At 44.9% G+C, this 24,596-nt stretch overlaps 1 protein-coding gene and 1 pseudogene across 19 annotated transcripts in view; both read right to left on the reverse strand.

Moving 5' to 3' along the window:
- Positions 1-462: 462 nt before the first annotated feature.
- Positions 463-3,335, reverse strand: LOC145862553 (WD repeat, SAM and U-box domain-containing protein 1-like; annotated as a pseudogene).
- Positions 3,336-4,427: 1,092 nt separating this feature from the next.
- LOC106581809 (bromodomain adjacent to zinc finger domain protein 2B) overlaps positions 4,428-24,596 on the reverse strand; it is a 99,401-nt gene continuing 79,232 nt past the window's right edge. For 3 of the 19 annotated variants that reach the window (XM_014164149.3, XM_014164143.3, XM_014164144.3), the window contains 27 exons: positions 24,412-24,520; positions 23,993-24,094; positions 23,305-23,518; positions 23,118-23,210; positions 22,915-22,976; positions 22,554-22,619; positions 21,478-21,543; positions 20,965-21,009; positions 20,652-20,684; positions 19,445-19,510; positions 19,018-19,158; positions 17,800-18,054; positions 16,893-17,128; positions 16,249-16,323; positions 15,759-15,993; positions 15,481-15,543; positions 15,213-15,357; positions 14,298-14,998; positions 13,758-14,046; positions 11,612-11,767; positions 9,634-9,794; positions 9,160-9,479; positions 8,560-8,695; positions 7,269-7,415; positions 6,618-6,937; positions 6,200-6,343; positions 4,428-6,004 (listed from right to left, as the gene is read on the reverse strand). In XM_014164149.3, the coding sequence (XP_014019624.3) occupies positions 5,848-6,004; positions 6,200-6,343; positions 6,618-6,937; positions 7,269-7,415; positions 8,560-8,695; positions 9,160-9,479; positions 9,634-9,794; positions 11,612-11,767; positions 13,758-14,046; positions 14,298-14,998; positions 15,213-15,357; positions 15,481-15,543; positions 15,759-15,993; positions 16,249-16,323; positions 16,893-17,128; positions 17,800-18,054; positions 19,018-19,158; positions 19,445-19,510; positions 20,652-20,684; positions 20,965-21,009; positions 21,478-21,543; positions 22,554-22,619; positions 22,915-22,976; positions 23,118-23,210; positions 23,305-23,518; positions 23,993-24,094; positions 24,412-24,520 (4,537 nt within the window). In that variant the 3' untranslated portion in view covers positions 4,428-5,847. The remainder of the gene's footprint in view (positions 6,005-6,199; positions 6,344-6,617; positions 6,938-7,268; positions 7,416-8,559; positions 8,696-9,159; positions 9,480-9,633; positions 9,795-11,611; positions 11,768-13,757; positions 14,047-14,297; positions 14,999-15,212; positions 15,358-15,480; positions 15,544-15,758; positions 15,994-16,248; positions 16,324-16,892; positions 17,129-17,799; positions 18,055-19,017; positions 19,159-19,444; positions 19,511-20,651; positions 20,685-20,964; positions 21,010-21,477; positions 21,544-22,553; positions 22,620-22,914; positions 22,977-23,117; positions 23,211-23,304; positions 23,519-23,992; positions 24,095-24,411; positions 24,521-24,596) is intronic. The other 16 variants (XM_014164147.3, XM_014164146.3, XM_014164158.3 and 13 more) reach the window with 16 other exon arrangements.

Raw genomic sequence — 24,596 nt, forward strand, 5'->3', positions numbered from 1 at the left:
TTCAGTTGACTGTCCTGTCCACAGGAGGCCAATCGAAACTGCACTGAACTGAGATCTGTGAAGGCGCGGCGGAACAAACCCGGCACATTGACTCTCCATCAGAATAATAATGTTTACTTTCGAGGAAGAAAACATAATAGGCTGGTGCTTATCTTTTTGAAGTGTTGGGAACTATGAGAATACATTTTAGGCAATATCTACAATTCAACTGTGACAATTATAGGATTAGATGGTTTGCATTGAAAATAGGAACGGATTATGTTTATGATTGATGAATGGTAAAACAATGTTTCAACAGTTGTGAGACATTAATAACTGTGCGGTTAGAACATTTGGTTATAATAATAAAACCTTCCAATGGTTATCTCTTTATTTAAGTCCCCACTGAGACTGCCATGAAGCTCTAGGAGCGCCAGAGAAAGGTTTTTCTTCTAAATAAAGTAATTTATAGTCTGAATTTTAACTCTCCATACTAGGGCTGAGTGCCAAATGGCACCCTATTGGACCCAAGTAAAAAGTAAAGCACTATATAGGGAATAGGGTGTCATTTGGGATTCACCCTATGTATGGCTTTTCTCCGTTTTACACCTCAACTGGGCACTATCCCAATGTGTTGAAGAGAAGGGTGCCCTGAGGAGAGGATCGCTTAACTGAGGTATGTTTTAAACTTACCCATGTCAAACTGGGGTGCAGTGGCAGCAGGTCACCCCCAGGTCATTGGCGTCCTTCTCCGCATGGAGCTGCTTCATGTCCAGATCTCACAATTTGATATCTCCAGATGTGTACACCCTGTTACAAACATCTGCCCACAAGGAGTGAAGCAGCACGCCATCACTGTGGTCTCGGTCACGGCACTAGACCTGGGAAGATGAACAGTGGAATATGATGTACCCCAATGGTGGAACAAGCTCCCTCACGACGCCAGGACAGCGGAGTCAATCACCACCTTCCGGAGACACCTGAAACCCCACCTCTTTAAGGAATACCTAGGATAGGATAAAGTAATCCTTCTAACCCCCCCCCCCCCCCCCCCTTAAAAGATTTAGATGCACTATTGTAAAGTGGTTGTTCCACTGGATATCATAAGGTGAATGCACCAATTTGTAAGTCGCTCTGGATAAGAGCGTCTGCTAAATGACTTAAATGTAAAATGTAATGTACAATTTTGATAGCCTATACGGAGTCGGTAAAAACGGAAACATCCGGTTTTCGGGGATACCGTATCTTCAATCTAGCTTCCGTTTCCCCTGAAGCCCAGATGTGGGGACTCCATTCAAGTGTTTATTTTACACCTGCTATGAAGATTACATACAGTTGAAGTCGGAAGTTTACATACACCTTAGCCAAATAAATTAAACTCAGTTTTTCACAATTCCTGACATTTAATCCTAGTAAACATTCCCTGTCTTAGGTCAGTTAGGATCACCACTTTATTTTAAGAACGTGAAATGTCAGAATAATAGTTGAGAGAATGATTTATTTCAGCTTTTATTTCTTTCATCACATTCCCAGTGGATCAGAAGTTTACAGACACTCAATTAGTATTTGGTAGCATGGCCTTTAAATTGTTTAACCTGGGTCAAAAGCTTCAGGTAGCCATCCACAAGCTTCCCACAATATGTTGAGTGAATTTTGTCCCATTCCTCCTGACAGAGCTCGTGTAACTGAGTCAGGTTTGTAGGCCTCCTTGCTCACACAAGCTTTTTCAGTTCTGCACACAAATTTTCTATTGGATTGAGGTCAGGGCTTTGTGATGGCCACTCCAATACCTTGAATTGTTGTCCTTAAGCCATTTTGCCACAACTTTGGAAGTATGCTTGGGGTCATTGTCCATTTGGAAGACCCATTTGCGACCAAGCTTTAACTTCCTGACTGATGTCTTGGGATGTTGCTTCAATATATCCACATAGTTTGCCTGCCTCATGAAGTTTGCCTGCCTATTGTGTGAAGTACACCAGTCCCTGCTGCAGCAAAGCACCCCCACAACATGATGCTGCCACCCCCGTGCTTCACGGTTGGGATGGTGTTCTTCGGCTTGCAAGCCTCCCCCTTTTTCCTCCAAACATAACGATGGTCATTATGGCCAAACAGTTCTATTTTTGTTTCATCAGGCCAGAGGACATTTCTCCAAAAAGTACGATCTTTGTCCCCATGTGGGGTTGCAAACCGTAGTCTGGCTTTTTTATGGCGGTTTTGGAGCAGTGGCTTCTTCCTTGCTGAGCAGCCTTTCAGGTTATGTCGATATAGGACTTGTTTTACAGTGGAATTAGATACTTTTGTACCCGTTTCATCCAGCATCTTCACAAGGTCCTTTGCTGTTGTTCGGGGATTGATTTGCACTTTTCACACCAAAGTACGTTTATCTCTAGGAGACAGAACGCGTCTCCTTCCTGAGCGGTATGACGGCTGCGTGGTCCCATGGTGTTTATACTATTGTTTGTACAGATGAACATGGTGAACGTGGTACCTTCAGGCGTTTGGAAATTGCTCCCAGACTTGTGGAGGTCTCAACAACAACAAAAATCTGGGGTCTTGGCTGATTTCTTTTGATTTTCCCATGATGTCAAGCAAAGAGGCACTGAGTTTGAAGGTAGGCCTTGAAATACATCCACAGGTACACCTCCAATAGGCTAATTGACATCATTTGAGTCAATCAGAAGCTTCTAAAGCCATGACATAATTTTCTGGAATTTATTTATTACTATTATTACGTTTTATTTTATTACATATTTTATTTATTACTATTATGAAGATTAGAGAACCAAATCTCCAAGGGCGTCAGGGCAACGCAACATAGGGAGTAGTTTATGCCCTAAGTGAAAACCCCAAAGGGCCACGTTTCCATCTGATTTCCCGGACAGCAGGTGGGGGATTAACATTCAAACAGAATCGGGAGACAGCGAGCACACCCTGACGGGGCTGCGGCCATGATGCTGTAATTTTGCCATTAGCTCACCTGTCGCCAACTCCAAAATAGTCGTCGCGTCTGTGGAGCAGCTGAACAGTTAGGTGCCACACACTTTAACTGTAGCAGTGAACTCCAAAGCCGTGCCCTGACAGAGGCGAGAACGGAAGCTCCGAGAAGTCATTCCTGTTATATATTCGTATGGTTTTATCCCCAGAGCAAGTCGCTAGTAGTGTAGGGGAGAACGCGCACCAATACACCTCATGTCGACGATCGTGGAGTGTTTACAGTAATGACACCATTTTGTCACTGTTGATAGGTATTCGTCCTGTAAATAAAATATAATAACCTCAGGCTACACAAGGTGGCGCAAAACATCCAAACATTAACGGTCTCAAAAGCTGTAGGTAGCCTATACATATTCACTGGATATGGAATGATTCACCAGCAATATGCCATACATAGTGTATGTGATACCTCATGAAAAACAAATCTTTGATTATTATGAATTGTCAAGTGTATTACTTTCATGGGCTTTAATAAAATATATACACTGAGTGCACAAAACATTAGGAACACCTTCCCAATGTTGAATTCCACATCATTTTGCCCTCAGAACAACCTCAATTCTTCAGGGCTTGGACTCTACAATGTGTTGAATGTGTTCCACAGGGATGCTGGCCCATGTTGACTCCAATGCTTCTCACAGTTGTGTCAAGTTGGCTGGATATCCTTTGGGCGGTGGATCATTCTTGATGTTGAGCGTGAAAAACCCAGTAGCATTGCAGTTTTTGACACACTCAAACCGGTTCGCCTGGCATCTATTTACATACCCCGTTCAAAGGCACTTCTATTTTTGCCTTGTCCGTACACCTTCTGAACGGCACACACACCATCCATGTCTCAAGGCTTTAAAAAAATCCTTCTTTAACCGGTCTCCTCCCCTTCATCTACACTGATTGAAGTGGATTTAACAAGTGACATCAATACGGGATCATAGCTTTCACCTGGATTCACCTGGTCAGTCTACTGTGTCATGGAAAAAGCAATGTTTTGCACACTCAGTGTAAGTGATAGTTATAATGACCAAATCTAAAAACAAATAATTGAAGATGAAAGCGTTGCTTACCTTACCTTACCTTAATCCACATCCAAATGCTGCTAGAACCAGGTGGAGCATACCTTGTGTACAACAAGAAACGTCATAGCTGATTGCATAAAATTCATGGTGACACTGGGAGTTGTCAGGTTAATGTGCAGTAGTAGGTCACCTAGGTAGGTAATGTCCCATTATTCACTGACATGTTTCTCAAATATGATATAGACTAACCTCCGTCCACCCTCCAGACAAACGTAGTAGTCCAATGTCATTAAAATTACCTTGACATTTTAAGCCTATAATATAGCATATGGCAGGACATCTGGGCTTTGTAATGGGAAAACAAATACAGGACAAAGCCCAGATGTCCTGCTAACAGAAATGTTTGTAGTTTAGAAAATAAATATGAAGTAAAGCAAAATACAGAGTTGAAAAAGATCCTTTTTATTAGATCCGTGCCACACACACACTAGTGAAAAATAATGCTCCTACAAAAAAATTCTACTTTTCCTCACAATATTCATAAATAAAATAACTTCAAGTACTCTGACTCAGGTACAAAACACTGCTCAAGATGCCACCAGTAGGCCAAACAGTGGTTATTACCAGGGTTGGGATCAATTCCATTTCAATTCCAGTCAATTTAGAAAGGAAACCAAATTCCAATTCCAAATTTTCTTTGTTGAAAAGCATTGAAGAGAATTGGAATTTCAGTGTACTTCCTGATATCGCATGGAATTGACCCCTACCCTGGTTATTACAAAATGTTCTCGTGTCCTTGGGTCTGTGGCAAGGCAAATAGAGATAAATGCTTTTATGAAAGGTACTGTGCATCACAATGCATTCTATACTGATGATAGGATGTCAGAATTCGAGGCCCACGAGGGTTAACATTTCGTATACTGGCGCACATACACACGCACACGCACACACACACACACACACACACATACAAAACCAAAGGATTGAAATAATATCCTCCAGAAACTTTTGAGAGGGCAGGCACTACCAAGATTGAGGAGACCACAGTGTTTGCAGAGGATATACGGTACAGGCAACATACATGTATTTATCACTTTAAGACTGAAATGAAACACTACAATCATTCTAAGGCATAAACAATATCCGGTGTCTTGTAACAGTACTGTATGTACACATCATACATTTTACCATCAAGACTTAATATTAACATTAATGAACAGTATCTACAGATGTGCCATTGTTGCCTCACTGTCTAGGTTATGTTAGCGATGCAAACATACATTGAAACGCAGCATTACAGTATTACCGTCATGAATCTTGTGGCGTCCTGGAGGCACAGAGCAGTGTAAACAATTCTTTTTTTTTTTCTTCTTGGCTTTTGTTTTATGTTCGCAAAACATTCCGTAAGATTTTTTGTTGTTGTTTTAAAGCAGTTTTTCTTCCTTTTCTTAGAAAATGAAAAGCATTTCCACTGATAAATAATTGGCAAAATTAAATACATTCACTGTAATATTATATGTACAGTTAGTTGGAAAGCTTTTGTTCCCAGTTACAGCTCTGATGGTGGTGGATTCAGTGTGGCTTCTTCTAGGAAATGGTATTGCACTTTAAAAACACCCACCCCTTTTGTCTGAAACTCTTTGGGTGCATTTCCTTTCTCTTACACAACTATTATTGTACTGTACATCACGTAGCATTACAGTTGTAAATGAATGAAGATTCCCTGGTTGCTGACAGAGAGACTTGAACCTTAGGTCTTGAAGACAGTCTTCAGACCAATACTGTCACTCCTGCTTGTGAGTGTAAAGTGGTTACTGCTGGTCCCATACAGTATAGTGAGGAGAAAGTAGTTCAAACTAGCCTAGTTGGTTTGTTTTAACAGCTCAGTCCATCTCTTCTCAAAAAACCTCCTCATGTTGTGTCCTGCTCGCCCAATGTCCGAATTATCTTCATTAAACTTTTCACAGTTATCAAACACCAAGTTGACGTCGATGATAAACGTCTCCAGGTTCAAGTACCTGTAAATTGAGACGCATGGCATTTCAATTACGACATTTCTGAGATACAGTCCCGCAGGGGGAAAACAATGTGAACAAAAGCATGAAAAGGAAAGCCATAATCTTTGCAAATGGCCTAATGTTTACGTATAATACAGGTATCAGAATGAAATGAATAAGACAAATTGTTTTTCAAGCTAATGGTACGGTACATACTGGCTGTTAACGAGTTTCTCTCGGATAGTGGAGAAGTCCATGGGTTTCCTGATGACTTTCTTGTAGCCGGGGACAGATTTGGGGTTGACAGGGTTCAGGAAGGGCCAGGCATCCTGGTGAACCTCCAGCTCAGCCAGTAGCACCCTGTGGAGTCAACCAAGAGATGACCCTCACATTAACTACAGTATGCACGGGGATGCATCAGACACTGCAGCAGCTAGTGTATGTTACCGCGAGTGCCAGTCTGTTTGTGCTATCATGCCAACTCCCTGTCACCCATTGTCATGTTTCGCTTGACAATGACGGCAATGGAGTCGGCAAGAGCACAGACAGATGTGGGACCAGCGTAAGTGTCGCCCGTGTCACTTCCGGGGGTCAATAGTATTATAATAAGGCTGAACCCCCAGTCATAATGTACCTGCACAAGTTCAGATCCTTATCGTCGTCTCTGGCCGACGTCGCCGTCTTAGCCTTCTTCCCACAGACAGGACTAGTACTGTCCTGTTTGGACTGGTTTGTGGCTGGGCTCTCCTCTCCTAGGCTCTTCCTCTTTTTGGGCTCTTTGCTCCATTTCTTTGGAGTGCTGCTGCTGGTGCTGGCAGCATCGTCCTCGGAGACGTCTGCGCTGGCTACGGACGACAGTGTCCTGCTCCGTTTTACCTCGGTGCTTCTCTTCCCTCCTCCGGCGGCTCCCGCTCGGCTCTGCTGCTTCTTATTCTCGGGGGATTGACCGCTCGCCTGAATGACACAAAATATGCTGAGTGGAGGCGTCTTGCATTCGCCGAGGATCACACTTCTCGTTGTGAATTGGATGAATTGGACTTTTGATTTTGGTGTATTTTTATCCCATTTCGTTTAGGAGTTTTTGGGAGTAGGATAAACCCTTGTGATAAGACGTCGCATTTTGAAGGGGGCACCTCGTTTTGAAGTACTTAAACGCCTACGGTAAGATTTCTTACACTGGAAGCCTGAGGTTGGATAAATTCCTACATTAAGGAGACCCTCTATTTTCTCTGTTCTGTGAATTGTAAGTAGGGCTACCTGCAACTGAAGGCTAAAGTTACTGTACCTTCGATATGCAAGCAGGACAAAACCAGTCACCGTCAGGTATTGTGGTGATCTTGGGTTTATGGCAGTACGTGTGGCAGCCTTTGTCACAGCCATCACAGAGTAAGAGCAGTTCCTCATTATCCCCCTTTCGACACAACTGGCAGTACTGCAGAGTAACACACCAGCATGCACTGTCAAACCGGGTGCTCTCTGAGGAAATACTTCACATCTAGGGCAACATTTTCCCCTCGCAAAAAAACCCAACTGTCCTATGAACTAACACATTCTAAATAACACCAGGATTTCCTTAAATAAAAGGCATGTCAAGTTTGACAGAAATAAAGGACAGGCTGATGGTAGTACAGAGCTTCGTTACTGTAAATAGAGCTATTGCATTGTGTGTGGCATACCTCTTATGTATCGCACTAACTATACTGACCATAAATATAAACGCAACGTGTAAAGTGTTGGTCCCATGTTTCATGAGCTGAAATAAAAGGTCCCAGAAATGTTCTCATACCCTCAAAAAGTATATTTCTCTAAACTTTTGTGCACAAATTTGTTAACATTCGTGTTAGTGAGCATTTGAGCCTGTCAAGATAATCCATCCAACTGACCGGTGTGGCATAACAAGAAGCTGATAAAACAGCATGAACATTACACAGATGCACCTTGTGCTGGGGGACATTAAAAGGCGACTAAAATGTGCAGTTTTGTCACGCAACACAATGCCACAGATGTTTCAAGTTTTGAGGGAGCATTCAATTGGCGTGCTGATTGCAGGAATGTCCACCAGAGCTGTTGCCAGAGATTCAATGTTAATTTCTCTACCATAAGCCGCCTCCAACATCGTTTTAGAGAATTTGAATTTGGAGGGGAGTCTGAGGTGTATATCTGTCTGTAATGAAGCCCTTTTGCGGGGAAAAACAAATTCTGATTGGCTGGGCCTGGCTCCCCAGTGGGTGGGCCTATGCCCTCCCAGGCACACCCATGGCTGTGCCCCTGCACAGTCAGTTGAAATCCATAGATTAGGGCCAAATTAATTTATTTGAAATGACTGACTTCCTTATATGAACTGTAACTCAGCAAAATCTCTGAAATTGCTGCATGTTGCGTTTATATTTTTGTTCAGTATAAATCTCTGGTTAAACTTAAGTTCCTCCTGACAAAAAGTTTAAGAAAAATCTGATTATAATTTCATTTACAGTGCGTTAGTTTACAGTGCAGGTGGCCTTTTGCGAGAGGAAAATGTAGCTCAAAGCCTTTTAGAGAAGCTCTCGGAGACATTAATAACAGACAGACAGTCGTACCACTTTCATGATCGATCTCTCCCATGCGATGGACTTCTGGAGCTGCTGGATGCAGAGAGCCAGCTGGGCAGCGCTGCGGACCTCGCCCACGGCCTTGCGCCACACCTTCATGCCCGGGGCCAGCCCCTCTTCCCCCCTGAGACAGGAAACGGCACCATGGTCAGAACCAGCCACTCACATCATCACATAGAACAGTCAACGACAAGAATCAAGCTCACCAACCAACAGCAGTGCACAGAAAGCCAGACGAGTGCAAGAGTGTTTGGTTAGAGCAGCCCGTTGTAACAGATACTGCACAAGACTCCACCTGGTGACTGACATGCCTCATAGTTCCATTCAGGAGGCCTGTGTGCAAACTGCCGTAGTGAGACAATGAGCTAACATAGAACCACGATTGCCAGTGTTACGCACCATGCAGAGCCACAGTACAGACACTACTGTGAGAGACATCACAAAGGAACCAAAACCACGACGCACACAGTAGCAACGAGAGAAGAGGAAGAAACAGGCACCGAAGACACCGAAAATAACGAAATAGGCTCCAGTGAAGCAGAGGGAAGCACAAAGTAGTGTTCAAAATGGGAATCTGGATGGACCTACCCTTCACCATCAACATTATGGGATGGTGCGGGAGCAGGGACAGTGACCGTACCCAGCACATTATCCAGTTTGACCTGAACGGTGGTACTTAAGGGGCTCTTCAGGTACCTTCGCTCGATGTTCCTCTCCAGCTCGGCCAGCCGTGTTACAGCTATATCTAGCGGGTTGTTGACGTGCCGCACCAGGCTGTTGTCGCCACTGGCCCTCTCCTTCTCCCCTGCAGGCTGCTCCTCCCCGGCTGGAAGCAGCTTAGTGAAGGGCTTGTGTTCATGGTAGACCAGGTCCCCTCGCTCTGACTGGGGCTCCGCATACATCCAACTCTGGGAGGAGAAGAGGAGAAAAAACGACAGTGGTGAAATCAAAAGCTTTCGTTAACGTTGTATGTGGTATACAGTATACTCAGCATTGTCTTTTTTCATTGCCGACTGGATACAGTGCTATAGATGGATACGGAGTAGAAGAGCATTACTCTACCTTGACCTGGAGGCTGGCCGAGGTGACCTTCCTCTCCAGCTCCTCCACCTGCTGCAGCACAGCAATGTCCATCTCCATGGCCTGCTCCTCCACACACCAGCTCTCCACTGTCTCCTCGCTCACCCCGTTCTCCTCCAGCTCAGACTCATCAATCACCACCACTGGAGAGAGGGAGGAATCAACTCACATTTTTTCCCCCCCCTAAAACTAAGTTTACTACAATTATTGTATCTTAGTATGTACTGTGAAGTTTGGGAAGGATATTTTCTAATAGGGAGGTAGTGTTTCTCATTGTATTTGCCTAGCTCTGTAGAAGAACTAATAGCTAGAACTTAATGCATGCAGATGATCTTCAGTTTAGAACAGGGATGGGCAACTTTTATGGGGGTGGGGGCCACAAAAAATCTGAACTCATCATGAGGGGCCGTAGTGTGTACTCCCATCCATACCCACACATGCAGTCAGAGCAGGCCCTAGCTTTTTGGGGGCCCTAAGTAACATTCTGTGGCCCCCCTCAACAGCAGAGATAAATAAATGACATTTTACAATTCATTTCCTGCAATTCTACACATTTTGCCATGGGGTGTAGAGAAAATGTTGCAGTTAAAGCACTTTTGCTGCAGTTTGACACATTTTACCATGGGCGGAGAGAAGATTTTGCAATTTTATAACTTATTTACAACCACATTTCAAAAATTGCACCTTGTGCATTCTACTACTCTAACTCTCAACAGTAAGTTGAGACCCCGACTGAGTCCCCCCCCCCCAAAAAAAAGGGGGGTCGCGGGCCATGGCCCACCAGTTGCCCATCCCTGGTCAGAGCATAATTGGCATCAAAGCTACACAATGAATATTCAAAACTGTCAGACAGCATCATTCAACCACGCCAACATGGTGTAAATGATGGTAACCCAAAGGACTGGTGGTAAAGACCATGTTAACTCTGACTGACATGATGCATCTAAACAATCCACTCTCTCCCTGCAGTGGGTTGACATTTCCGTGTAACAAGGGGACATTTTAAGCAGAGGTCATGTTGCCTACCACATCAGTAAAGGTCAGATTTAAAGAGTCACAAGAGATATTGGATGTGTCTGTAGTGGCACCCTATTCCCTATATAGTGCACTACTTTTGACCAGAGCCCTATGGGCCAAGTTAATTAGGGACACCACACCGTTCACGATAATTGTTTGCTCCTACAGACGGTGTGGTCGTGGCTTGCTGTATAAAGCAGACAGGCATCGAGGCATTCAATTACTGTTCGATTGAACGTTAGAATGGGCAAAACGAGTGACCCAAGCGACTGAGCGTGGTATGATCGTCGGTGCCAGCCGGCCACCTGGGCTCTTCACGCACAACAGTGTCTAGGGTTTACCGAGAATGGTGCGACATCTAGTCAGCGGCAGTCCTGTCGGCGAAAACACCTAGATAGGAGAGGTCGAAGGAGTGGCAAGAATCGTGCAAGCTAACAGGCGGGCCACAAACAGGCAAATAATGGCGCAGTACAACAGTGGTGTGCAGAACTGCATCTTGGAAAGTACAACTCGTTGATCATTGTCATGGATGGGCTATTGCAGCAGACAACCACACCGGGTTCCACTCCTATCAGCTAAAAACAAGAAGCGGCTCCAGTGGGCAGCTATCATCAACACTGGACAGTTGAGGAGTGGAAAAGGATTTGGCGTAAGCAGCATGAGTCCATGGCCCCATCCTGCCTGGTGTCAATGGTACAGGCTGGTGGCGTAATGGTGTGGGGAATGTTTTCCTAGCACACGTTACGTCCCTTGATGACAATTCAGCAATGTTTTACTGTCCCAAAGAAATTCAGGCTGTTCTGGAGGCAAAGAGGGGTCTCACCCGGTACCAGATAAACTGGTCACTATAGGGAATAGAGTTCCATTTCGGAATGAAACGATGTCTTTATTATATTTTATCAAGCCTGCCGAGGAGATCTAGAGGACAAGGGGATCCACTCACCATCTCTGTTCTTGGCGCAGGCCTGGGCAATGTACTCCATGTGTTTCTGGATCTGTTTCTGCAGGGCTTTCTCTCTGATACCTCTGCTGTGCAAGGCCTTGACCAGGCTCCTCAACTCCTCCATGTCTGCCACTCTCCACCAGCCTGACAGCATCTCTACATGAACACACACAACAACATGTCAGTAAAGGACAAACCAGTACGTGCTGACTAACGGATAAAAGCAGTGGGTGGCCATCCTATCGGCCATCATTTTCTGTTCATTTCCAGGCAATTTTTTTCAATAAAAAACAGAGCTATATATATATATATATATATATATATATATATATATATATATATATATATATATATATATAATTATTACAGTGAGGGGAAAAAAGTATTTGATCCCCCTGCTGATTTTGTACGTTTGCCCACTGACAAAGAAATGATCAGTCTATAATTTTAATGGTAGGTTTATTTGAACAATGAGAGACAGAATAACAACAAAAAACGCATGTCAAAAATGTTATAAAATGATTTGCATTTTAATGAGGGTAATAAGTATTTGACCCCTCTGCGAAACATGACTTAGTACTTGGTGGCAAAACCCTTGTTGGCAATCACAGAGGTCAGACGTTTCTTGTAGTTGGCCACCAGGTTGCACACATCTCAGGAGGGATTTTGTCCCACTCCTCTTTGCAGTTCTTCTCCAAGTCATTAAGGTTTCGAGGCTGACGTTTGGCAACTCAAACCTTTAGCTCCCTCCACAGATTTTCTATGGGATTAAGGTCTGGAGACTGGCTAGGCCACTCCAGGACCTTAATGTGCTTCTTCTTGAGCCACTCCTTTGTTCCCTTGGCCGTGTGGAATACCCATCCACGACCCATTTTCAATGCCCTGGCTGAGGGAAGGAGGTTCTTACCCATGATTTGACGGTACATGGCCCCGTCCATCGTCCCTTTGATGCGGTGAAGTTGTCCTGTCCCCTTAGCAGAAAAACACCCCCAAAGCATAATGTTTCCACCTCCGTGTTTGACGGTGGAGATGGTGTTCTTGGGGTCATAGGCAGCGTTCCTCCTCCTCCTCCAAACACGCCGAGTTGAGTAGATGCCAAAGAGCTCCATTTTGGTCTCATCTGACCACAACACTTTCACCCAGTTGTCCTCTGAATCATTCAGATGTTCATTGGCAAACTTCAGACGGGCATGTATATGTGCTTTCTTGAGCAGGGGGACCTTGCGGGCGCTGCAGGATTTCAGTCCTTCACGGCGTAGTGTGTTACTAATTGTTTTCTTGGTGACTATGGTCCCAGCTGCCTTGAGATCATTGACAAGATCCCCCCGTATAGTTCTGGGCTGATTCCTCACCATTCTCATGATCATTGCAACTCCATGAGGTGAGATCTTGCATGGAGCCCCAGGCCGAGGGAGATTGACAGTTCTTTTGTGTTTCTTCTATTTGCGAATAATCGCACCAACTGTGGTCACCTTCTCACCAAGCTGCTTGGCATGGTCTTGTAGCCCATTCCAGCCTTGTGTAGGTCTACAATCTTGTCCCTGACATCCTTGGAGAGCTCTTTGGTCTTGGCCATGGTGGAGAGTTAGGAATCTGATTGATTGATTGCTTCTGTGGACAGGTGTCTTTTATACAGGTAACAAGCTGAGATTAGGAGCACTCCCTTTAAGAGTGTGCTCCTAATCTCAGCTCGTTACCTGTATAAAAGACACCTGGAACCAGAAATCTTTGATTGAGAGGGGGTCAAATACTTATTTCCCTCATTAAAATGCAAATCAATGTTTTCTGGATTTTTTGGTTGTTATTCTGTCTCTCACTGTTCAAATAAATCTACAATTAAAATTATAGATTGATCATTTCTTTGTCAGTGGGCAAACATACAAAATCAGCAGGGGATCAAATACTTTTTTCCCTCACTGTATGTATGTATGTATGTATGTATGTATGTATGTATGTATGTATGTATGTATGTATGTATGTATGTATACATATACACACATACACATATACACACATACATATACACACACACACGTAATAAAATGTGGAAATTCATTGCAGCCACTTTCACTCAGAGCTTGAATGTGTTGTGTCATTCTAGTCTCCCCATCTTTCCTAGCAGCAGTGGGAAGTGTGCCATGCTCACCCTCTGGGATGGGTAGTGGGTCGGGGTAGTCTTGGGTCTTGGCCACCTCCACCACAGTGGGCGGTGCAGAGGGGGGCTTCTCTCCGGCGGGGACTGGCGACTTACTCTTGCTGCTGGAGAGGCTGGCTGCTGCCAGCAAGGGGTTGCCATTACCTTCCACATGGTGGTAGGCAGCGCTCAACATAGAGGGTGGAAGAAGACTGGCAGAGAAGGGCAGGGTGGGGCTCATCATGCCACCGGGCCAGCCACAGAATGGCAGACCCATCATATGGACCCCCGACTTCACCTGCTGGGAGGACGGAGGAGGTCATGAAGAAGAATACTCAGACAGTGGTGAGCAAGAATGTTATGCGGCAGAACTTAGTTCCCTGACAACTAGCACAAATGCGGTCTATAAACCTATAGTAAAGCATCAGAGACTCAGACTGAATTGGCAAAACGTCAAAAGACTACCTGACAGTAGCAAGATGTCTTGGTCGTATTCCACACCATGTTAACATTAATCCTAGATGATCAGCGATGGAGATAACATGCACCTACCTGGAGAGCTGATAAAGAGAAGTTATTGATCCCGGTGGTGGGGCTGGCTGAGGTGGTGGCTGGGGGATTAGGGGACAGGGAGGTGGGGGATTTGGGCCTGGTAGTGGAGGAGGACTGGGGGGAGAAGGCCGGAGGGGTGGTGGTGGAAGACTCGTCACAGGGGGAGCGGGGCAGCAGGCTGAACCAGTGGCCACTCTTCTCCGTCAGCACCCTTAACAGCTGGTCGTTGGGCTGGAGCTGCTGCTGCTGTTGGGAGCTGGAGGACATCTTCCCTGGGCTGCTGTTGCCGCTGAGGTAGGGCGGGCTGAAGAGAGCTGTGGAAGGCTCCGCTTTCACCTCCAGGCACAGCGGAGAGGGAGCTGCACAGGGGCTGCTGGGTAGTGTAGTCTGAGTGGTGGGGTGGATAGGGGAGGACACTGTGGTGGAGACTTTGACAGGACTACAGCTCTGACTGTGGTTGTCCGAATCCGGGGACATCTTGGCCACCTCTAGGAGTTTGCTGAGTTTGGAGAAGGAGCCGGGCTTCTGGAGGAAGAGGTTGAGGGAGTGTTTGTCTGGCGTGGCCATGTCCCCGTCAGTGCTCCCCTCTAGGCTGGACACCCCTGGCCTCCCCTCCACCTCTGGCCTCCTTTCCACCTCCTCCTCCTTCACGTGGACCAGCTCTGTGCTCCTCAGTCTCTCCCTCTCAAGCTCCTCTGCTCCTGGTAAAGACACTTCTATCAATATCCACAGCATCACAGTAAACCAGATCCCTACATAGTGCATTTACATGGCCATGTGCTTCCTGACTAGACTTAAGCAATCTGAAGGCAGGTCACAGGAAAAAGAAGCTTAACTGTTAGCCTGAACTATAATGTCGCAACAGTGAGTAACAAGTGCGGTGCCCGTATCTTATGCCAGTGTTTTGAGTGTTACCTTTGCCAGTCTCCATGCCCTCCACAAAGATGCCCCCGCACTGTGGCAGCACCCAGTAACGGCGCTTGTAGCGGTCCTGGCCGAACATCATGGAGCGCAACGAGTGGGACGACTCAAACAGCTTCCGTCTGATCTGACTCTGTTGCTAGAGAGAGAAAGCACAAAGTATCAAAACACGGAGGCCTGTTCTGCCCGGAAACGGACCCTCGTAAAAAAAAAAAAAAAAAAAACGGCCCTCTGATCCTATTGGTTATCAAAATCCCTTTACCTTGGTTAATTTGTCGATCTGTTTCTCCAGCTCCTCTACACTGGCTGTCTGGTCCCCGTCATCCTGGATGGAAAGATCACATTCAATCGACTCCAGAGGGGAGGCTGACATTTACAACACACAAACAGTGACTTACGCTGTGTCCCAAATGGCACCCTATTTTCCTACGTAGTGCACGACTATTTACCGGGGCCCATGGGGAACAGGGTACAATTTCGGACACAGCCATTGTCATTTGGGTCAGCAGATAGGTCCTGTGGAAAGGTGACAGAACCAACCTCCTCCTCGCAGGTTTCCACTTTCTTCCCCTTCTTCCCTCTCTCCTCCTCCTCCTCCTCCTCGTCTTCATCCCCCTGGTCCTCGCTATCCTCGTCATCATCCTCGTCCTCCTCGCTGTCCCCTCCTTTCCTCTTGCGCTTGCGCCCGGGGTTGGGTGTACCCAGGGACTGTGTCTCCTCTCCTCCCACACCGCTGTCCTTCTTCCCCGTCTTCTTGGCATGGATGGTCCTCAACCTGGAACAAGACAACAAGCAGGAGGGTGTGGGCGGCAAAATGTTTTCCTAAGCTACTATATAAAAAAAATGTGAAAAGCTTAAAGGACGGAACACATTCAAATCAACATAATACACTTTACAAAAAAACTAGTCTATTACAATTGCTTTTACTCTTCACTGTACACCATTGTATCCCATTAGTAAATACAGGTCCATTATTGCATGTAAACACAGCCCTCTGTCGAGTGCTCCTTGAGATGAGGCGGGCACTCACTTGCGAAGCGTGCCCTCGATGACCCACTTGTCCCTTCTCAGGTTGGTCATGTGATCGATGTTCTTGTCGATCTCGCTGTGAAGAAGCACCGATTTCAGTCAAGTCAGCCATGATTAAAATCATGCTAATATGAATAACTTTCCAAAGTGAGGAGAGGTGAGGTAAGGCTTTGGTTGCAGTTTTACTTGAGCAACAGGGCTGTATTTCAAAGCATTGCAACTTCTGTCACATGCGTTTAACTCCGATACAGGCAGTCACTTGAAAAGGGTTTCGGGTTTGACGCAACACAATGAAACGCTCCGTGACAAAACAGCTCTTTCTTTTGATATTGGTAGTAGAACATTAAAAATGTAAGTCCCAATGAATAAAACAGGACTACATACAGCAAAACCAGCAAAAATAAAATTTCAAAAGATCAAGCAAAACATGCATCAATCCGTTTAATAAATCTGTGCTCAGAATAACTTAATCATTTTCGTGTGGACCCTGAACAACATAATCAACAAATGAGTTCCCCACATTGCAAGCCTAAAGCACTTGATTTAACTTGTCATTTCATCATTTGTCTAAATAACAGAACTGATCAGTGTCGTGATCTAGATAGCAGGCCAGACTGCTGTGACTAGCGTTCGGTGTACTCTCACCTGACCACACTCTTACTGCAGGACAGCTCGTTGACCAGGAAGGCCAGGACGGAGGCCTTCTGTGCGGGTGTGTGGGCTTGGAAGGCCTTGGTCTTCAGACTGGCGGTAACCTCCGCCAGCTCGGTCTGCAGCTCCGTCTCGCCACGGTGGGCCTCCATGTAGATCTGTAGCGCCTCCGACACGTTGTCCTGGTTAATACCCACGTTAGCCAGGTGGTCCCCCAGGGCTGTCTTGGTCTGGGGGGGGGGGGGGGGGGACAGTGAAATATATTTTCTAAGGTATTTTCAAGTTTGATTGACAGGTTTAGGATAGATATGTAGATATCAGAGAGAGGGATACTGCAGAGATGGTGAGTGGCGGAACATGGGGATCGAACCGCTGTACTACCACTAGACCAGCCCCTGGCACAGTTAGAGGGTACTACATGCTTCTCTCTTCAGGGATACATTTTCCCTAAACGTCGACCGAGGCTCCATAATAGGCGACAGTCAGCTGGGTTCCTTGAAGAAATCATGGCAAGCCACATAAAAGCGTGACTAAGCCCTGTAGATTAGCAGAGAGAGAAATTGCTTTGGGAATGAATTCTACATTTGGGGGTTCTAACTGTGGAAGCTGTATTAAGAGCTTCAAAACACTGATACCCTCTGAAACAGATAAGCCCCTTCATTTAGCCTCACAGAGCCAGAGATATTGATAATGCCCCACTTGTGTGTTCTGATTAGAGTAGGGCTTCTCGTCTTTAGTTCTGCAGTGTTGTGAGCTCTCTGAGCTGTGGTTACTGAATACAGCACCGCGTATGAAGACAGATGTTAATATACTGTACAGCTGCTGCGTGGATGTGCCTTGCAGTGTGTCTGAATGTGCAATAAGAATGTGTGTGTATGTCTTATGCTGTGATTGCTCTCACCCGGTGTCCTGGGGGCAGTCCTGGGTCACACACCACAGCAGAGAGCATGCGCACCAGCAGGTCCTGGACCTGTCCCATGCTGTCTCCCAGGTTGAGCAGGCCCTCCTGCAGCACGCTCAGGTTGGGGACATGGGCGTTCACGTCGAAGCCCAGCACCTTCCCAAAGCTCCGCAGGAACTGCATCACCATCAGGCAGTCAGAGAAGCTGCTTCCCGGTAGAAACAGGCCGGGAATACGCGATAACTCCGGGAGAAGCTGGGAAAATATTAAAATGACACATACTTACATATAACTACGGTAGTGTGAAGTGCACCGGTCGTTATTTCAAAATGTCAAAAGTAGTGAAGAGTGCCATTTTACAGAAAATTCTTGAGACAAAACCAACTCTGTGACCTTGTGGTTAGAGGGATATTGGAGGGTTGGGAGTTCAATCCCTGGCCGAGTCATACCAAAGACTGTTAAAATGGGACCTGATGCGTCTCAGCATTAAGGAGATTGGGAGTAAGGCCCTGTGATGGACTAGTGTCCTGTCCAGGGGGTGTACTTGTTCATCAAGCTGCCTCACGCTACAGAAACAGGAGACGGTCTCCTAGAGCAGGAGAAGTTCTGGCTCACACAAGCTAAGGCTTGTTCAAGGCTACTGACTTAAGAAAAAAATGGGGAAAAAGCTTTTAATGCTGCAAATTGCGCTCGACTCGTACGGCGTGAGGTTTAGTGAGAGCCCTATTGAGAGAGAGTGTTGACGTGATGTTTGATATACAGTAGAGTAGAAAATGGATCCTCCTGGAGTTGGTTATCCAGGGGGTTCAGTGCTCTGTCTGTCTGGTGGAAATCCGGAGGCAGCGCCACTCCGAAATCCTCTGGTCAGTGTCATGACACTAGCTGCCACTTGATGGCAGTATTCTAACCTGTCTGTGCTCACGTCACCTTCGTGTAATCCAATATGGATTATCCTGTAATGTCATCAGTAAAATGAGGCTTGTAGCAGAGATGTAGCCAGAGGCAATGCCATGCATACATGTATTTTATGCTTTAAAAGCACTGGTGTAATCCATAAGACGATCATCATACGTATTCAAATAACAGACAAATGTGTGATTAAATGTGGGCAACATGAGCAATTTCTGGGTATGATGTCAAAGTCTTAATACAAATTCGTCCCCAGATCTCGCTTTCAGCTGGGGAACTAAATTGTGATCGTCTATGTATAGTGAATACCTTGTGATCTGCTAAGCACATGTCTTCATTTGGCTTCTTCAGCTCCTTGGCAATTTCCAGTTCCAGTCTTCTAAGCTCCAATTTCCGCTCCTTGTTTAACCGTTTCTCATCCTTCTTCTCCTGCTTTAAGCGCTCCCGCTCCTAAGGTCCAAATTACAGACCAAGTTAACAGTGCATGCTATTGGCACCGCTGCAGACAATCGTGTTAGGGATTATGTCATTACAATTCAGCCCAACACTAGGCCTTCCCTTGCTTTATAAATTGCCGCACTTTCGCAGCAGATTTCTTGGGGCCCGATTCTCTCTTTTATTCACACTCCATATAGTTCAAAAGATGAGTTGAAGCAGGAAATGTGGAGAGGAGGCAGTAACCATAAGCCTGCTGTAACAACTTGACAGAGAAGTGGTCGAGTTGGGAATCACGCACCTCTGCTTTCTTACGGGCGTCCATGGTCTTCATCAGCATCATGTGCTGCCTCCGCCTCTCCCTCTCCTGACAGAACACACACACGCACGCACGCGCGCACACGCACGCACACACGCACACACACAGCCTCAACACAGAGGGACACTTCATATAGACATCAAACACAACAGTTTACCATGATGATATGTATATAGTAGGACACATAGACAACAGATATAAGTATGGCCATCGTTGTGAACATTACAGCAGCAGTTTAGAGGGCAATATAATGACAACCAAAAAGCTAAAAAGGGTAAAGCAAACGGGTATGAGGGCGGTATCAACAGAAAGCGTAAGCTTGAAGTTAAGAGTCGGCTTGAATGCGTTTGAGTATGCTGGCAATAAGAAAAGTGCTGGTAATTCAACCATCGCGTCTAAGAACGAAACAGGCAGCATTGTACTGTACTGTACTGTGTTATAAAGTTGCTATGGTTTGTCATTCTTTATTGACTGGTGAGAAGCTAAACAAAATACCTTCTTATATCAGAATGCAAATAAGATAATACCGAAAGCAAGTTACCCTCACAAATACAGTCATGGATTCAATTGGAGATTGAATTTATCTTAGGCCCGTACTGAGGGCCCTCCTGTTCAGTATGACATGGATTTAAAGCAATGCCATATTGCCTCTCTTTAGCCTACTGTAACCTATGACAAGTAGGTTTGTGTGCAAAGGCAGAACTGAAATCTCAAATATGGAACGACAAAACGATGAATGAAAATGGTTTCGTGAGGTTGGTGATTTAAACTGATGTCAACAAGCAGGAGAAAAGCCGGCGATGGACGGGTCTGTTTGGTCAGGTGGCAAAATGGAAAATTGCAACATACACTACATTGACTTTTACGACTGGATTTCAAGCGTTTCCATTTACTGGAAAACAAAAACACTGGATGTCAAGTCTTTAGGACAATGAGAGTGAGCGTGCATGGCTCCCCTTAATGTAAATCTGAAAGAGTCAAGAAAGTCTTGACTATTTGTGCAGATATCCGTTTTTTTTTCAGCCAACAGAGTAAGACATACGCAACGCACTTTGCTCAAAAGCCATGCAGAAGAATGCAGTATGACGGCAGCCGGCGCTACACTGTATGCATTGCTATGACAACCATATCACAACCAAATCACAACCAATATCACGATGCGGTGTTAGATGTACAAAAATAAACATACCCATACCATATCTAGTCTATGCCTCTCCAACTCCTGGGAGAAAGAGTTGGCAAAGTATTATGAAACAGAAATCACAGGCTCATATAAACCAAGTTAAACCAAGTTCCTATAAGAAGCCCATCTCCTCCTCCCCCCCAATCCAGGAAGAGTGACAAGCTAGGGTCATCAAAACTGAAATTAACAAAGCGATATGGAGAATTAAACAGGGAACTGTCAAGTAGTTATATGAAAAACAATGACCCTTTTCTAAAAAGATTCCAGTAGAATTGAAAGTGGAAATGGGCATCATGTGGTGCAGGAGAGCGATGCCTACCTGGTGCTTCAAAATGACTGCCTGCTGCCTTCTCATCTCCTTCTCCTTTAAAGGGGAAAAGATAAACAACATTGAAAATCCAAACATACCCCTCATTTCCATCATCAAAAAAAAAAGCAAAAAAAAAAGCAGCTGACAAACGGATGAGGTTTCTCTGATTTATTCGACAGGAAGTTCAAATCCCTCACTAATCTGATTGACAGACGGGCATAAAGAGCCCGGGCAGGTTGGATCTAATGTGAAATGGAAATGCCATAGCCATTTCTAGACACGCGCAGGAAGCAGAGACAGAATGCACTGTCCTTTATGACACTGATTAACATGGAAAAGGTCTGCTCTGGGTGTCAAGGAGATTTCCCTAAACCCGGAGAAGCAGTCCCTTGGAGGCAATGAGGTGCGAGGAGGAGATTGGGAATCGGGAGGAGAGAGGTTGTATGACTCGAGGCAAACAGTGGGAGGAGGAGTGGGCCACAAATTAATGGTTGATTCTTTTAACAGGACATCTAAACTAACCTTGTTTCGTTTCTCAGCCTCCATTATTTTGGCATTTGCCGCTTCTTCCGTCTTTTTCCTTTTAGTCTGTGCGTGCAAAACAGGTCTACAGGTCATGCAACAGAACAACCTTGACAGCTTCAACACTTCGTGCAACAGCACATGTGCTATACGTCGATAGGCAGTATATAAATACAGTAGGCAGACAGAAATACACAGATAAATCCTTTTGAGCTCGTGTATGATTAGGCTTAGCGCTTGTTCCTACTAGAAGCTAATTGTGATTTCCTGTCAGGTGGAAGGGCTATAGTGTTTCATTGTTTGATTAACTAAAATCAAGACAATTTTCACGAATAACAAACATGCAGGGATAGACATAAAATCTAGATTGTTTTGGTTCTACTAACTACTATAACTAACACTATCAAGGCAGTGAGGTAACTATATGTCCAACATAGATAGAAGGGGCTCAATTCACAGCAGAAAGAGGATGGTATATTTCCCATGTATCCTAAAATTCATCCAGAAATGATATTTTACATGTTTTTCGTATATTGAATAAAACTAGTCCCACTCACAGCATACACTTGCTGGCAATGTCAAGCATAAAATATTGTAATCTTGTGCATTGAGATAATTAATTCCTCCCATTAACACTAAAAAGACAAACTTGTTTTAGTGCTTATAAAATACCAGCAGCCAGTCGGAATAAATTAAGCCAAATTTCACTATGTAATTACAAGCAGAGAGGAATCCTGTTAAAAGAGACTTGCCAACCGTGTCAACTGAAATTTGATTTAGTAAAGCTAAAATACTTTGGTGCTTCTATTAGCGTCGTGCATGGAAAATAGCTGTTTCTCCTCCTCGTGCTAAACTGTTAGCGACTATTGTCTTATAGATGGTATTTTGTGTTGAATCCCATCACGGTCTGAGGAGATTTTATTATTCAATGGCACTTTGTGAAAATCCAATTAAGCATGTAATAGGAGACAACTGAAAAAGTGCAACCACATAATTTAGAAAAAGCCATTGGTTGATTTAGAAAAGTCCTACCAACAGCAAAAAGGGATTTTTCAGTAAAAACGATTTGGACCAACCTCTAGAATCTGCTGCGCTCGGAGCTCCTTCTCCATTTGAATTTGCTGAATGCGCTTGATCTTCTCCTGGTAAAAAGATGGGGGAGATCAAATGAATTAAATCTATAGTCATGCATGTTAGAACAGGGGGCCTGTATAAGTAGTTTTATGGAGATTAAGACAGTATAGCATCTTGAAGGTTAGCATCTTCCCTTTAAAGAAGATTTCAAAGCATTAAACTCTGCTTGGGATCTTTTCACCCTGGAAGAAAACACTCCTGAATGTCATGTGTGTTTGAAGTCTTCCAATCAAAAACACCTTGTGAACAGATGCATCCGAAAATTGAGCTTTTGTAAATGACATGACAATGGCAACTCCCTACCTGCTGCTTTAAAATCTTCACTCGCTCCTTCTGTTTCCGCTTCTCCTCAGCAGCCATGATTGCTGAGAGAGAGAGCGAGAGAGCACATTGAGATTAGGGTTGTACTGTGTGGGGTATAGTGTACTTGCTGTGTTATGGTAGAGAACAGGATGGCTTTGTCACAAGAGCAGCTTTCACAGAACAACAACATTAGTGTACTGTACCTTGTTGTTTCCTGGCTTCCTTGGCTGCTCGTGCCATGGCCTGCTGTTCAAGTTTCCTCATCATCTTGATCTGGGCTGCCTGCCGAGCCATCTCTGCAACAAAAGGAGAGATTTTTTGCATTCATAGTCCTATAGGTTACAGAAGCTTTACAGAAACCTCCGTGATTTTTGCAAGAACTGAACCCACCTTGAGCTTCCAGTTTGCGTAGAAGTTTGGCGTCAGTAGCGCCTGGGAAGTCGGCCTCGCCAACGTTGGGGCGCTGGCCCTTTCTGCGCCTGGAACGGGGGCTCTCGTCACCCGTCCTCTGGTGCTCAGGGTTGGGGGGACGCCCACGCCTCCCCTCCATGGCCAGGATCCGAGGAATCACCTCCTCCTCGGTCAACAAGCTCCACTGCAAACCCTTCGGCAAGAGAGGAGAGGAGAGAGGGGAGAGGGAGAAGAGGGGGACAGCCAGTTAGAACCTTCGATATGACAATACTTGATATATATATACACACACACACACACACACACACACACACACCTTCCCCTTGACTAAAGAAACCATTTTCAAGCTTCAATTCATACATCGTGGAGTTCTTCTTACTCAGTTGTGGTTACATGTGCTCTATCTTGCAAACTTGACTGCTGACAAGCAAAACATTTGGGGATTGTATCAACAGTGGACTAATGAACAGAATACTAAAAGATAGTGTCTGAGTGGACTATTCCTTTAACTAGCTATTACTTTGTGCACTTGGCCTTGATATGACAATAGAGCAATAGAACTTCCTGTGAATGTAACGTTGACACATGACATACAGTACTTTAGGCTACGGGTGACCCTGCTCTGTGGGTGCAGAGAAAACGGTCAATAGATAGATTAAACAGTCACCTGGGGTCCTTCTCTGGCTTCATAGAAGTCGCCAACCCTTATTTTTGCACTGAAGCTAAAATTATCGCGTGTGATGTCACTTATTCCATTTCTGGACAGATACTACAAAGAAGAACATAAATGAGGCCTTGGTGAGACAGACGTTCAGTTACAGCAACTTCAAATGGTTTTGGGTGTAAATTATGTTTCCTGATCAAAATCTGGAGACAATGAAAAGTGTAAAAAAAAAAAAAAAAAAGGAAACTACTCAATAATGAATATATTATTAAATAACAAATTGTATTTAATAAAATGCATATTTTAAATACTTCAAATTGTATTTGATATGTATTAAATGATACACCTATAAGGATGGATAGAAGAGAGAAAAGACCAGTATAGTAGGAAGGAAGTTCGTGACAGGCGAGGGAAGGTCTTACCTTCATGACATCAGGGTACTGCCGGATCTTCTTCCCACACGGAGCGTAGTACGCCACGTCTCCCTGCAGACGGCCCGTCACATTATGGATACGCGTCTCTCTCTGCCACCTAACATGGAGGGAGGTTTCAGTAGCCCATGTACCGGAACACACTCACATTCATTGGTCGGAGATGGCAATACAGT

Source organism: Salmo salar, chromosome 21 (genome assembly GCF_965601325.2).
Source record: "Salmo salar chromosome 21, fSalSal1, whole genome shotgun sequence".
NCBI classification, from domain to species: domain Eukaryota; kingdom Metazoa; phylum Chordata; class Actinopteri; order Salmoniformes; family Salmonidae; genus Salmo; species Salmo salar.